At 33.8% G+C, this 15391-nt stretch overlaps 1 protein-coding gene across 1 annotated transcript in view; it reads right to left on the bottom strand.

Annotated features, from left to right (window-relative positions):
* Positions 1–15391, bottom strand: part of DPH6 (diphthamine biosynthesis 6) — a 170375-nt gene that overhangs the window by 151610 nt on the left and 3374 nt on the right. The window contains exons 2-3 of the mRNA XM_069461940.1: positions 14855–14949; positions 10255–10448 (exon numbers count right to left, since the gene is read on the bottom strand). Coding sequence (XP_069318041.1) covers positions 10255–10448; positions 14855–14949 — 289 coding nt within the window. The remainder of the gene's footprint in view (positions 1–10254; positions 10449–14854; positions 14950–15391) is intronic.

The following is a 15391-nucleotide window of genomic DNA, read 5'->3' as shown; positions in this document are numbered from 1 at the left end:
GTCCTCAAAACCTTTCAGCTACCTAGTATCTTTGTTTTAAATTTGAACTCATCTACAGAGTTGTACTTCTCTAATCCATATCTTACATTATTAGTGGTTCAACCTGATGACCTTGATGACCATAGAACTAGTTTAATATGAGAAATATATATACAATGTAACAGCCTAGTGTACACATATGTGTATATACATTCACACATTACACAAAACAATAATTATCCTCACTATGAACAATAAACTTTGATATTCTATTTTATTCCAGTCTCTTTCATAAAAAAAAAAAGAAAAAAAAAAACCGACCTGTGACTGATTAAATTCACTTTACAAAATACCACTTCAGGGGCTTTCCACTACCCGAACAATACTTGACCTAAAATTTAAGACTTTTATTTTTGGTTTCAATCAACCTTTACAGACTTATTTTCCACTATTTCTCAAACTCTAAACTCTAAAGCAAATTGAACCATTCTCTATTTCCCTAATACATCTCATGATTTCCTGTGCCCATGACCTTGGCGAAGCTCTGCCCTTTAATGTGCAACATTCTCCAATGCCTGCCTCTGTCAAAATCTAAACAACCTTCAAAGATATCAAATATAACTTCTCCCGTAAAGCCTCTTCTGATTTTTTACTTCCTCTGAATCCTCATAATCCTTTAGTTGCATACTCTAACGGCAACTGAACCTTGTATTAATTTCTCTGTGTGTCTTATCTCCTCAGGGTCTATGAAGGCAGAGATTATGTCTCATACATCTTTTTACTTTCCAGTATTGGTACCCTATAAGCACTGAATTAATGCTTGCTGAATAAAAGACATAAGAAAGTCTTTAAATGGTTAAGGTCAAAACAAGAAATGCCAAAATCAACTAAGATAATCTTTTGATTCCCTCAGTAATATTTCACATCACCATGTCACAAAACAAGTCCTTATTAAATCATCTCTTAACAAAACAACAAAAAACCCACCTCTAAATATTTACTGATATCATTGCTCTTTACAACTATTTATGATTGAGGCACTACAAATTTGCTTATTGAAGATGTTTCCAATTTAAAAGGGAAAGCCGACATAAAAATATCAGTTCACGATCTATCATATTACTGTGTGACTGACAATAAAGTCCTGTGCTCCAAAAATATGTAAGGACAACAATAAAGAAATAAAGCAATTTACACTTATTGATAATAAGTCTTGGTAATGTGTTCTCAGTCACTTAATAGAAAATAGAGCAAAAACAAGATACACTACATGTCTAGAAATGAAGTAAAAAACTATAGGACAGAAACATACATTTAGCATCTCAGACAACACAACTCTGGAAGTAGACATCTACAAAAGGTTTCTGTGGAAATAAATGGTAGCAAAAAAAAAAAAAAAAAGTCAATAGGCCATAGACACCAGAGGTTGAAAAGCATAAAAAAAAAAAAAAAAATTGAAAAAAAGTCAAACATACCCAACACACTAAAATATACAGAGTAGATGATAAGACAAGAAGAAATCTATTGTTTGTAGAAGAAAGGAATAGAGGATATAAAAGTAAGTCAATTGGTGAATTTATAGAGAGGCACTGAATCAGAGAATAGATACATAGAAAGAGTATATATGTACATGTGTAATATATACACACAATCATTCATACCAAGTGCAGAAAGTTCAAGGTTGAGGAGACAAAATAATAGTTTTGCCAAAATGAGAAAGTCATGTTTTCTAGGCTTCAGGGAGAATTTATAGATGAAAACTCTGGACCTGTGATAAGTTTAGGAACTACAGTAATTGACAAGTATGGTCCAACACTTTATTTCCAGACAGATCTTCCATCATGTGTTTCCTCATGCATGCTTGACTTTATCATCTGAAAGGGCCAGATATGGCACAGCCTCAATAAAGCTGCACCTGGAAGTAAAAATGACACTGGTCTGTTCCAATGCCAGTTCTTCCTGCTTCGAGTCCAGAATCAATACTAGAAAAGCATTTCCTGTGCCAAGGGACCAGGTTTAATGTCCAAAATCTTGGGAACTGACAGGGCTTGAGGCAAGCTGTGTAGTGCTGAAGAGCCAGGAGCAATCTGTACAGGGCTGTGTGCCTGTTTAATTAGCACTATGTCTGGGTCCTCCCTGAAAATCTTAAGTCCATCTTACATGTTTCTCCCACTCCAAACCCTCTGTATTTGCCTTAGAGCTACCCAATAATCTAGGGCCTCTCTCCAAGATCTGAAGTGAAAAGAGATGCACAAAGTAATTTTCCACCATAGTCAGGTTTTCAAAAATGCAGATGCCAAAAATAATTTTTACAAGTGTCTGCTCAGCATTGTTATAAAATGCAGCTGGAAATTATTCTTGGTACAATTAGTTAATGGTTACACTGCCAAATCCATAAGGATACCTTATTTTAAAAGCTTCCACTATGATGCCCATTCCATTTAAGCTTCTAAATAGAAAAACAAAAACAAAATGAATTTACCAGTGGTTTTACATCATATATTATAACAATGATGTGGCTCCTTTGTATTACATAATTAGATACAAAATAATTTGATAAATTTTGGACTAATAAATTTGTTCAACAATATTTTATTTTAAGAGTCTCCGTATATGCCAGGAACTCTGCTAGGCATTAGAGATATAAAATTGAACAACACTGAGCATGTCTTTGAAGATCTCACAATCTAGCAAGGAAGACAGCCACATAAACAATCCTAATAATGCACTGAGACCCACGGTAGAGGTATAGACAAGCTGCCATGGAAGAGACAAGATGAAGGTAAATTAAAGCAAGTTTCATAAAAGGGTATGAGGTAAGAAGGGGTTCTTCAGGAGAACAAAGAGATAAGGGTACAGAAAAGCACAAAGACTCAGACATGAAAAGCAATCTCCTAGAAACCTGATTAGTTCATAATTACTTGATCCCCAGAGGCTTGTGTGGGAATGGCAGGATCAGACTAGTAAGACTGCAAATGCCTCTCCTTAAAAAGAGTCTTCTGTGTCAGCCTAATGTGTTTGGACTGTATCTTCATAGTGGGTTATTTAAGCATTTATACAGATCAGCTGACAACAATGTGGTAGAAGGGCTGGATGGAGCATAAGGCAATACTGAAGGCATGTTGATGAGGAGGAGACTCTTACACAGCACAGATGAAAAACCAGTAATGGAGAGAATGAGGTCAAAGGGTCAGATTTTAGAAGTCAGAGAAGTATTATCAACAGGTTCTAAAGATCTAATGGTGGTGGTTGAGGGGGCTAGAGTGTGGATAGGGACTGAGAAAAAGTGGAAGACTAGTAGTAAGGCCCATGTTTTGACTTGGGTGGCAGGGTAAAGGATGCTTTTAACTGAGGAAATATAGAAAATGGAACAAGTTTGTATAGGAAAATAATGAATAAATTTTGAACTTGTTGAGTTTACCACGCCTACAGGATATTATGATGGAGAAATCATTAGCAACTGAATATCCATTTCCTGGACAATAAGCTCACTGCTGTGGCTCCAATGTCCTACTATTTTTGAAAGAAGAAGGAAGAACAGGAGGCAGGGAGGGAGGAAGGAAAGATGAGAGTGAGGGAGGAAGGGACAGGGTAGATAGTGAAAGAATGATCTAGGATGGTTTCCAAGTTTGTAAGCAGTTGGAACCTATAAATTTTCAGGAAATGTGCTGCTTTTTGCCCTCCTACTACAGTTCACCCTTCTGCCAGCAACAACCTGATTTATATTTGGAGATCCACCCTTTCTTCACTCCTAGTAAACGTGATCCCAGTATATAATGATTTCATCTCTCACTCCAAGAATGACACAGGATCTAGGCCTGACCAATTAAATGAAGTCATCTTCTTCCAACAACTGGCTCATGAATGATAAAAGTCAGGCCAATGAGTGACAATGAAACATAATTAGATCTTCCTTTGAGCTATTTAAGAAGAAAACTGGAGCTTTTCCTACTAGATTTGAACCAAGAAGAATGTAACTGGGAGCCATTCTCTAATTACAAAGGTCCTAACTGAGAATAGAGTTAATAGAAAATAGAGACAAGAGAGAAACAGAAAACAAAACAAAAAAACTAAACTTTGATTATATAATTTGTGTCTTATATCTAGTTTACTTAAAGTCAAACTTACCTTTAGATTACTGTCAATAATAATAAATAATAATTTTGATTTAAATTTAATTTTTCCTATTAAACTTATTTATTAAATAATGTATTTAATATTTATTATTAAAATGTAAACTTTTAAATTATTATTGTCAATAATAACAAACAAGAGGGAACTACACATGAAAAAAGGATTTCAATTACTTTCTGGAGTCATAAAGCAGATGAAGAAGGAATGATGACTGATCGGTCAGCAGAGGAAGACGTAATCTACAGTTCGCATGCAAGAGAATAAAGGCAAGAAAGGAACTAAGCCACACTACACTGAACTTCAGGTATTAATAGGTGTGAGATGTGAGGCTGGGAAAACTCTAGAGTCAAAAGCATTCATAGTCAGCTTCCCTCTTCCCTTATACTTAGATACAAACAGGCAACCAAGACATTTGAGAAAAGTCCACAACATGAAAAAGAAGAAAGCACAGGAAAAAAGATTACCACAAAAAACACTAAAATTATGGGAAACAAAAAGGTAACATCTAACTTCTCTTATTTGTATTTTAAGAGAGATGTAGGGATGTTGCTAGAAAGGGAAACAGGTTGTTATAAAATAGACCAATCAATGAACAGGACAAGTTCTTGGCATTGAAAATATGATTGCTAAAATAAAAAAAATTCAAGAAAGTAAGGAAACTTAAAAAGGATATCTCACACAATATACAACAAAAAGACACTGAGGTGGAAAATATGTGAGAAAAGAAGGGCCATGAAGATTCAATATAGAAGGTATAATATCTGACCAATGAGAGTACCAGAAAAACAGAACAGAGAAAATTAAAAGGAGCAAATTATCAAATAACTAGTGTAAGAGGATTTCCCAGATGTCAGATTGGACATCAAGGTTTTTCCTGCTGGAAAAAAAAAGGGGGTTATAGCAGTTTTAGGTCTCACATTCACTCATCTCTCTGCACAAAAGGAGAAAGAGCTTCTCTTCTGCCAACCACCCATCATTCAAAGGCTGATTCTATTAGGCCCAATATAGGTTAATAAAACCATCTCTGATCCAATCACCATCGCCAGAAGAATGCCATGTTGTGACTGGCTTTCACCTGGATTACATGTGTATCCCTGAACCATCAGTAACAGAAAGAGGATTTTTGCTACTCAATAGGGAGTTGTGGAAGGGATGCAGGAGAAGCAACCTTCAACGTTCAATACAGCCTTACTGTGACATTTCAGTACACCAAGAACAGACAAAAATCACAAAAGTTAACAAGAGGCTTCTCTTCATGTCTTTTGTTCACTTTTTAATGGGGTTCTTTGTTTTCTTCTTGCTGATTTTCTTGAGTTCTTTGTAGATTCTGGTTATTAGCCCTTTATCAGATGTATAGCTCGCAAATATTTCCTCCCATTCTCTAGGTTGCCTATTTGATCTGTTGAGTATTTCCTCAGCTGTGCAGAAGCTTTTTAATTTAATCAAGTCCCATTTATTTATTTTTGTTGTTGCTGTGATTGCCATTGGGGTCTTAGTCATAAATTCTTTGACTAGGCCAATATTTAGAAGAGTTTTTCCTACATTTTCTTCTAGAATTCTTATGGTTTCATGCCTTACATTTAAGTCTTTTATCTATCTTGAATTAATTTTTGTTAGTAGTGAGAGATATGGATCCTGTTTCATTCTTCTGTGTGTGGCTACCCAATTTTTCCAGCACCATTTATTGAATAAGGCTTCTTTTCCCCAGTATATATTATTGTCTGCTTTGTCCAAGATCAGTTGGCTATATGAGGACGGTTTTATAACTGGGTTCTCTGTTCTGCTCCATTGGTCTATGTCTCTATTTTTGTGCCAATACCATGCTGTTTTGGTTACCACAGCTTTGTAGTATAGTTTGAAGTCTGGTGATGTGATGCCTCCAGATTTGTTCTTTTTGCTTAAGATTGCTTTGGCTATTTGGCCTCTTTTTTGGTTCCAAATGAAGCATAGATTTATTTTTTCTAGATCTAAGCAATATGACATTGGTATTTTGATGGGGACTGCACTGAATCTGTAAATCACTTTGGGCAGTATGGACATTTTAACAATGTTGATTCTACCAATCCATGAGCATGATATGTTTTTCCATTTGTTTGTGTCATCTGCGATTTCTTTCCTCAATGCTTTCATAGTCCTCTTTGCAGAGATCTTTCACCTTCTTGGGTAAATACATTCCTAGGTATTTTATTTTCTTTGTAGCTATTGTCAATGGTATTGAGTCTTTGATTTGACTCTCAGCTTGACTGTTAGTGGTATATGGGAATGCTACTGATTTGTGTACAATAGCCAACAAACATACGAAAAAATGCTCAACATCACTAATCATCAGGAAAATGCAAATTAAAACCACAATGAGGTATCACCTTACCACTGCTAGAATGGCTTTTATTAAAAAGTCCAAAAACAATAGATGCTGGTGTGGATGCAGAGAGAAAGGAATATTCATACACTGTTGGTGGGACTGCAAATTAGTAGAACTTCTATGGAAAATAGCATGGAGATTCCTCAAAAAACTAAAAGTAGACCTACCATTCGATCCAGCAATCCCACTACTGGGTATTTACCCAAAGAAAAAGAAATCATTTTATCAAAAAGACACCTGTACTCAAATGTTTATTGCAGCACAATTCACAATTGCAAAGATGTAGAATTACCCCAGGTGTCCATCAATTCATGAGTGGATGGTATATGTATACCATGGAATACTACTCAGCCATAAAAAAGGACGAATTAATGTCTTTTGCAACAATGTGGATGGAATTGGAGACCATTATCCTAAGTGAAGTATCTAAAGAATAGAAAAACAAACACCACATGTACTCACTATTAAATTGGACCTAATCATTGAGCACACATGTGCACAGAGGGAAATCAAACAGCGGGGTGGGGGAAGGAAGGGATGGGCGAAAAATAACCTAATGGGTATAATGAACACTATCTGGGTGATAGGCACACTTATAGCCCTGACTCAAGCATTGCAAAAGTGATTCAGGTAACCAAAAACATTTGTACCCCTATAATATTTTGAAATAAAAAAGAAAAAAATTTAATGAAATAATGGGAAAAAAAAGAAGCTAACACAGAGGAAAAACAAGTCACCTAAAAAGGAATAAAAATCACATCAGCATCAGCAAAAAGCTGGAGGACCATGGAGCAACATTTTCAACAATTTGAGGAAAAATGACTTTCAGTGTAAAATTTTAAATTCAACCAATATCAATAAAAATGTGTGGACAGAATAAGAACATTTTCAAAATGTAAGAATTTAAAAGTACTCTCTCTAAGACAGTTTGTTAAAGATGTATTCCACCAAAAGGAGAAAATAAACCAAGAAAGAGGAAGACATTAGATTCATTAAAAGTAGCTCCAATCCAGTAAAGAAATAAAGAATATGTTGATCCTTAAAAATATTTTCTATATAGATATGGTTCTTTCTCTACATTGATTATGTGACTTAAAAGAAAACACACATTTTAAAATCACTACATTTTCAGGAAACAATACAGGTATCTATTAAACTAATTAAACTAAATGAGAACTAAAATTCATTTCAATATTACAGAAATTCTAAAGAATAAAAGAAAGCTCAGTCACATGAAAATCACATACTTTGCAAACAGCTTGAGGTATTTATCTCTAGTTGTCATAGTCACCTCCTAATCTATAAGACATAAAGGCTTATTTTATTTCTATAAGTTTTCATGACTTTTACAAAAGGAAACTTATAATTCTGTAAGTTCTTCCAAGTCTTTCCTATTTCTTTTTCACAATTAGTAAACTGAACTGTTTGCAAATAGGAACATCTACTCAAAAATTAGTTCTAATATTTGGGGGGAGAAGCTACAAAAACAAAAGACTGAGTTACCTGTGAAAATCACAAAACTGAAATCTGTTATAAATAAATGTTTAAAATGAAAATAAATCTAAGTGCTTTCAATACTCCATTAATATTCAAAGGATTAAAAAATGCAGTTCTTTTTCTTAGAGCAAGTGAAGACTAACTTGAAAAATTATAGCTTTTCTAGATTCGTTTTTTTCCATAATTACTCAATTATTCATTAAAATATGTAAGACTTCCATTGGAATCTTTGAAAGCCTAGTTATACAATCTCTTCCATAAAAGCAATATATTTCTGATATTTATATGCTCAGAATATCCTATATTAAAATTAATATTTCTACATAGGAAAAGAAGGAACTACTTAGCCCCAGATAACTTTATAACATCTCTTTCAACTATAGTTATAATTATCATGTATGAACTTCCAAAGCAGAAGCTGTCAAGATTTAAAATTAGCATTAATTTATGTCATAACTGACGGTTACTATAAAGATAATGGCAAACCATCCATTTCTCCCAAGACAGCATGGATCGAAAGGGAAATATCTTCTTAATTACTACTAATCTGTCCATTTTTAATTAAATTGATTAGTAATTTATTATCTTTCCCTTTCTTGGAAGACTATTATTATCACAGAGCTTCTCCAAAGTTATCAAGTTTGTGATTTTTAAAGCAACCCAATTACTTCTAGTGTGAATCTCACCATTTTGTAATACTGGTTTATATTAAAAACTTACTGTACAATTTTGTTGTATCCTAAAAAAAGAAATTTTGAAAATGCAGGATTTGCCCTCAGTATTTCACATCTCAAAGTAAACACTGTCAAGATCATAACTGTACCTTTATGGAGAGACAACCATTAAAACGGAAACGCTTTTAAGCCTTCCCCATGCTTGATAATCAAAATATTTCTTAGCATGTATCTTCTCAGAGAAAGAAACCAGGTTCCTGTGATTTCCTTTGAAAATATCTACTTCTTATGCTATATATAACTAAACAGTAAATTATGAAACTGCTCTAAGAGCTTATTGTACAGGTTTCTTTTTAAAATAAAAATGAAAATGTTCCCGCATACAAAATAGGAACTATTTTAATCAAGCAACCTTTAGAAGAATTTAAGTGCTTTGTATATTTTTGAATCAAAATCCTTAATTAATATTAAGCTTTGATCTGTATCAAATTTAAAGTATAGCACTGAAGCAATATTTGAGACTAGAAATTTTCATGACATAAGTTCATTACACAACTTCTGAAAAAGCTGAACTTCTTTCAAGAGTGAAAAAATGAAATGCAACGTCCGTTCATAGAGGGAGGGACAGACATCTTCCTACTTTTCCTTGTGAAAAAATGTTAAGACATCCAGGAAATACTGGTTTAAATTCCTTATTTCATCAGATATACCTTATGTGTGAATTGATGGTAGCTGACTGGATAAAAATTCATACTGAAGAAGAAGAGTATTCAAATAATTGACTGTCAATAAGAATGAAGAGATAATTGCTCAATAAAAATAACTTATATTAATCAACATTTACTAATTATAGTACCAATTAGATATGTGAGCCCCACACTTTCTCTCCTAAATTTTCTGTCTAGAAAAATTAACAGTGAGTACATAATGGCTGCCAAACTCTTGTATACAATTACTTAAGTATTTAATTCATACCTCTTCCACCAGATTTAAGCAAGGCTCACTTAGTCTCTCACTTTCTTTAGATCTACTTAATCTTCACCGTATCAGAAAGGTCTTACTTGACCACCATACATAGCACCATGCCCATAGCCACCCCCTGCCATCATGTGCTATTCACCTTGACTCTGCTTCATTCTTCCACTTAGTGCTCTTCATCATTAAGCATGTTATTTATGTTTATTATCTGTCCTCTTCCACTAGAAAGTGAGCTCCATTAGAATAGACCTTTATCTCATTTGTTCATAGCCCTATCCCCAGTGCCTAGCAGCATGTGCCAAACACATAGTAAGCACTCAAAAAGTATTTGTTAAAAAAATGAATGAATGGCCATCAGCTCCAATAACCCAAGAAAAAGAAAACTCAGTTTAATATCACTTGATAATCCTAGAGGCCAAAACATAACAAAAGTCTTATTTTTAAATACCATTTAATATGAAGAAATACTAATAGTTTTAGGGTTTTCCTACCCCAAAAAGATAAAATATCATTTTAAAGAATAGTTGGGTTACTAATAGATGTAAATTATCTATTACTAAATAACTCAGTAAACGTAATTTACTAAATTACACACTAAATTCACTATATGTAATAGGTTACTCTGCATACCTTAACAAGTTTCAAAAGCTCATAGAGATCTTCAACCTCATCACCTTCACATTTGGTGTATACTCGTCCTATATCCAAGCTCCTTCCTCTTATGGTTCGGCGATAGAGGGGAAGAGCCATCGCTTCTGCATACAAGTCAATGGCATGATGGCCCACTGTCTGATACATGTAGCTATCCAGCTCATCAGACCCCACTGCAACAATTAAAGTGGAAATAATCAGTAACACAGAATGGAAAAGAAAGTGGATTTCAAAGCCCATCTAGGTTTTACTGCTTGAAGAGTAGTCAACATTGAACTTAAAAGCTTACTATACTATTAATATATTTCTATGCATTTATGTAGTGCAATAAAACATAAGAATTGCACATTATTTGTCTGTAGTTGCATCTAGTTCGTATCAGCTCTAATCATCTCTACTGATAATTACAAAATGTAATTATATATAAATTTTTAAAAACAAACATTTAAAAAGCAGAGTAATATATCCAATACATTTTGATTATTCAATTAAAGAATTTTATTACATAAATGTTTTTTCAAATTATTCAAGATTATTCATGAAATCATCTAGACTTGTAGGAAAAAATCTTTATTAATTAAATATCTACATAGTTAATACATGACAAATATTTTTAAGAAAAATATTTAGATGCTTTGGTACATTTTATATTCAGCATTTCAACAAATATATGAACATATAAATTCAACAATGGTAGAGCAGTAACAAATGTGTATAGAAACAAAACTTATCACTGGTTGTCATAAGATTCCACAAATATCAATATGGGTAAAATATTCAAAACAGATGAGTCATACACCTTTTGGTGATATAAATCAACTTAGAAATATATTGAAATATATTTTTTGAACTCATAACTTTATGTTTTAGAAAAAGAACTATGCATATACCCAAAGATTATTTGCAAAGATATTCATCACATTATTTATAATGATTAAAAATTAAAGTATATTCATATAATAGAATACTATGCAGCCCTTAATATTATTTTGAAGAAGAACATTTCATAAAATATGTTCTTATATTATGGGAATACAAATCCCATAAGATATTAATAGGTATGCTATGAAAAAACAACTCCATGTCAACTCAGTTTATGAAACATGGGGATAAACAACATTAAATGGGTGTCTTTGCTGCAATTTTTCCTAGGCTAATATGCTTTCAGGTACTCAAACAAGAGGAGAGAGTATGAACTACCTCTCAAATTTATCTATCCACAGGACACTTACATTTCATGGGAGTATTTGTGTTCCAAAGAAGACATATGGGAAATACTATTGTAGAATAATATTTAGTGATACAAACAATGTTCATAATGCATTATTTTTGAAAAAGTTTACAAAATAATTTGACATATACCTATGTGTGTATGTGTGTATATATGCCAAACAGGTCCAAGCTTTCCAATGAATATGAAAATATCCTATCAAAAGGAATGAAAAATGATAGTACAAATGCTCTTCCAACAATCAAAACCATCAACATATGCCATCCCATTTTATCTCATTAGGTTTCTGAACCCACACAACAGATTGGCTTCCTTCAGAATGGTACTCACATTATTATTATAAATCTCTCTACGCCTGGTCCCCACAGGAAGGGAGTAGACATATAGCCAATGATACCTAAAAACCATCAGCCTTCTCCCATCTCGAAGTTTGACAAGATCTTTAAGTGTATTAGTTTTAAAGGATACTGATACAATCTAAGCAATATATTTAAAGAAATTTGGGAGCAAGAAACATCCTGATGTTAGTATAATAATTATTAATAAAACACTTTACTGGCTTCAAAAACCTAGAAGATAATTTTCCTTTAAGGCTCCATTCAGTCCTAACCACAATGTAACTTTTATTAATGGAAGCTACATAGAAACAATGGTGTGAGATCAAATAAAACCAAAAGGCTCCACTGTTGCCTGGAGTACCTCAATTAACATGCCACAAAAGTTCCTATTACAAATTAAAACAGATGGCTTTGTGGATTTTATGGCATTGCTCACATTAACCCCATTGATGGGAATAATTTCCTTTCCAGACTACCCACTGAAAATCTAGTGTCCCAAACTCACTCTAACCAACTTTGGTCTACACTGGAGTCATCTCTACCAGTCATTCCCCACTAAGTTTCCTTTTACAATATGTTTAGGGGGAAAAGAAGTCACTCAATGAATCATTCATTAATCCTCAACTTCCTGCTGACTTTAAATCAAGATTAGCTAAACCTTCTCAATCTACCAACCCACAGCTATCTATTCTCTTCTATGACAATCACTACAGTTTCAGCTGCTTTTTTCCCCACATTTTATTTCATACTATTCTATTTCTATTTACTATTACATTTTTTCCCACTAAGAATATTCTAAATAAATGTCTCAATTCCACTGAGAAGTATAATTTAAAGACACACTTTGCTTGTCATTTTACCACCCTGCTGGTGAACCAAGAACACAAGGAAAAGTATACATTAATGATTCCATACAAGTATAATAATTAATTATTATTATACTTCAGTAGAAAAGCTGAAGACAAGATAGAAATTTCAGGGAGGGAAATTAGAATATAGCATATAGACATTATATATTATATAAACATCTGCTTTTTAAAGACTAAAACTTCTTAAGATAGAAAGCTTAAAAGTTCCACTTGCCTGACTGGCCACAAGGAATAAGGAAGTTTCTTTCCTGTGGTAAGCCTGAAAGGAGATTCTGCTTCTTCTTTTATAATATAGAAGTTACAATACAGTTCCCACTCACCCTTAAAGAGTTTTCCAGACCCAGCAGTGGCTCACACCTGTAACCCTAGAACTCTGGGAGGCCGAGGCGTGAAAATGGCTTGAGGTCAGGAGTTCGAGACCAGCCTGAGTAAGTGAGACCCCATCTCTACCAAAAATCAAAAAAAATTAGCCTCTACCAAAAATAGAAAAATTAGCCGAGTGTGGTTGCTTTCACCTGTAGTCCCACCTACTCGGGAGGCTGAGGCAGGAGGATTGCTTGAGCCCAGGAGTTTGAGGTTGTGGTGAGCTGTGATGATGCCACTGCACTCTACCCTGGGTGACAGAGTGAGGCTCTGTCTCAAAAAAAAAAAAAAAGTTTTCCATTTCTTATTTACAGCCAGAACTAGAAGATCATTTTCAAAAACTCTTCCCTTCTGAAAAAACAGCTATTACTCATTATCAGAATCGCAGCACAAAATCCTAGCATGTTCATTTACCTCTGACTCTCTACAGGATCTGTTCGTTTTCTCCCTATAACATACTTCTAACCTCTATCTTTCCACATCATTTCCAGCATTACTTGGCTCTTAATCATAAAAGGAAAGAAAATTCAAATATCTGACTGAAATTACTGCTCACTATTCCAGGGCTAATTCAAGTTAGTTCATTACACATCTGTCCACCAATAAACTTTGAGGGAACTCCTACCAGAGGCATAGAGCTGCCCCAAGTACTGAGGAGCAATTAAAGGAAGACAGAAGATATGACTTCTCCTTTCAGAAAGCCTATAATCCATCTATTTGGGAGCATACAACAAAGATAAAATGAATAGAAAACAATTTAAAAATGATATAAAACTAAAAATACAGTAGACTAGTAGCCTTGAGGAAGGAATGAAGGAAGAAAAGAAACAAGGAAGGGAGGTAGGGAAGGAAGGGAGAAAGGTGCTGCTAGATTACAATTCAGCTTAATTTATAGGATGCCTATTCATACCAGGAACTATGATTAATGTTTTCACATATACTACTCATTTAATTCATTTAAAATAATAGTAGTACAAAAGCATGGAGCCTGGAAAGAAGTAAAGGAGATGATAAAAAGATCTTTCTAGAAGATTCACGTGAGAAGGAGTAATACGCAAAGTTAGCACAAGTGTTAATCTTTGTTCCCTCTTACATTTTAGCAGTTAATATCTACAGTTTTATAGGTATGACAAAAGAGCATAAAAAGCAAATTGGTGAATACATATATATATTTTTTAAGTTCTAATTGGGGGATTTCATTGGGGGAAAAAAATGAAAAAAGTACTCAAAGTGAGGTCTGTGGATTATATGTGGATGCCCTTGTCACCACAGAGATATGAAAAGTAGCAATGTATTGCTTTGTGCTTCTCACAAGTCTCATATTTTTGGCTTACATCCAAGATAAGTGAATTGCATCTTTTTAATAATAAAATTCATATATCATTTATCAATATATTAATATGTCTTACTTCCCAAGCTCCTAGAGGCATGAGACTATATCTTATCTACCTCAATACTGCTTGCAACACTTGGAGATGTTGTTTTATGGAATGGCAGCTCCAAAGTAAGAGGATTCAAGTCTTAACTCTGCAAGTTTGTGCTAGCTATTTTACTTTGGACAAACACAAAATCTCTGACCTTCAGTATCACTGTCTATTAAAAGTAAGATTAATAATGCCTTTCTTTAGGAGTTGTTATGAGGATTAAAAGATATTTTAACTAAAAACACTTAATGCTAACTTCTATGAAGAACATAGCACCTAATATAATACAATTATTTAATATGAAGTTGGAGTTTCAGTCATTTAGGCAACTTCCCAATAAAGGCATACACTTACCTTGGTTTTCAGCTGGTCTTAGATTTGCTAAAGCAACAATCTGATGCCCAGCAGCAATGCACTGCATCATATTATAACAGCTGTCCTTTCCACCACTAAAAAATAAATTGATAAATAGAAAGATAAATATCAGGCCACTGACTATTATTCAACATAGAATCACTAGATATCAAAATAGAACGTTATTTGCTCAGCTTTTCAGAATATATGAGGACTGTTTCACAATTAGAATGCAAAAAAATCAGGCTGGATGTGGTGGCATGTGTCTGTAGCCCTAGCTACTGGGGAAGCTGAGGCAGGGGGATCACTTGAGCTCAGGAGTCAGAGGTTACAGGGAGCTATGATTGTCCAACTGTACTCTAGCCTGGATGACAGAGTGAGATTCTGTCTCTAAAAAAAAAAATTAAAATTAAAATGAAATAAATTAAATTCTAAATCATAAGAAAACTGAGTAAATCTGAATGCCTCAGTTTGCTATTCATAAGAGCTTAAGAAATTATATGCCATTATAACAAAGAACAATTCTAATAAACTCTT

Source organism: Eulemur rufifrons, chromosome 2 (assembly GCF_041146395.1).
Source record: "Eulemur rufifrons isolate Redbay chromosome 2, OSU_ERuf_1, whole genome shotgun sequence".
Classification (NCBI taxonomy): Eukaryota; Metazoa; Chordata; class Mammalia; order Primates; family Lemuridae; genus Eulemur; species Eulemur rufifrons.
Note: the sequence above shows the minus strand (reverse complement) of the source record. Positions and strands in the feature narration are given on the sequence as shown.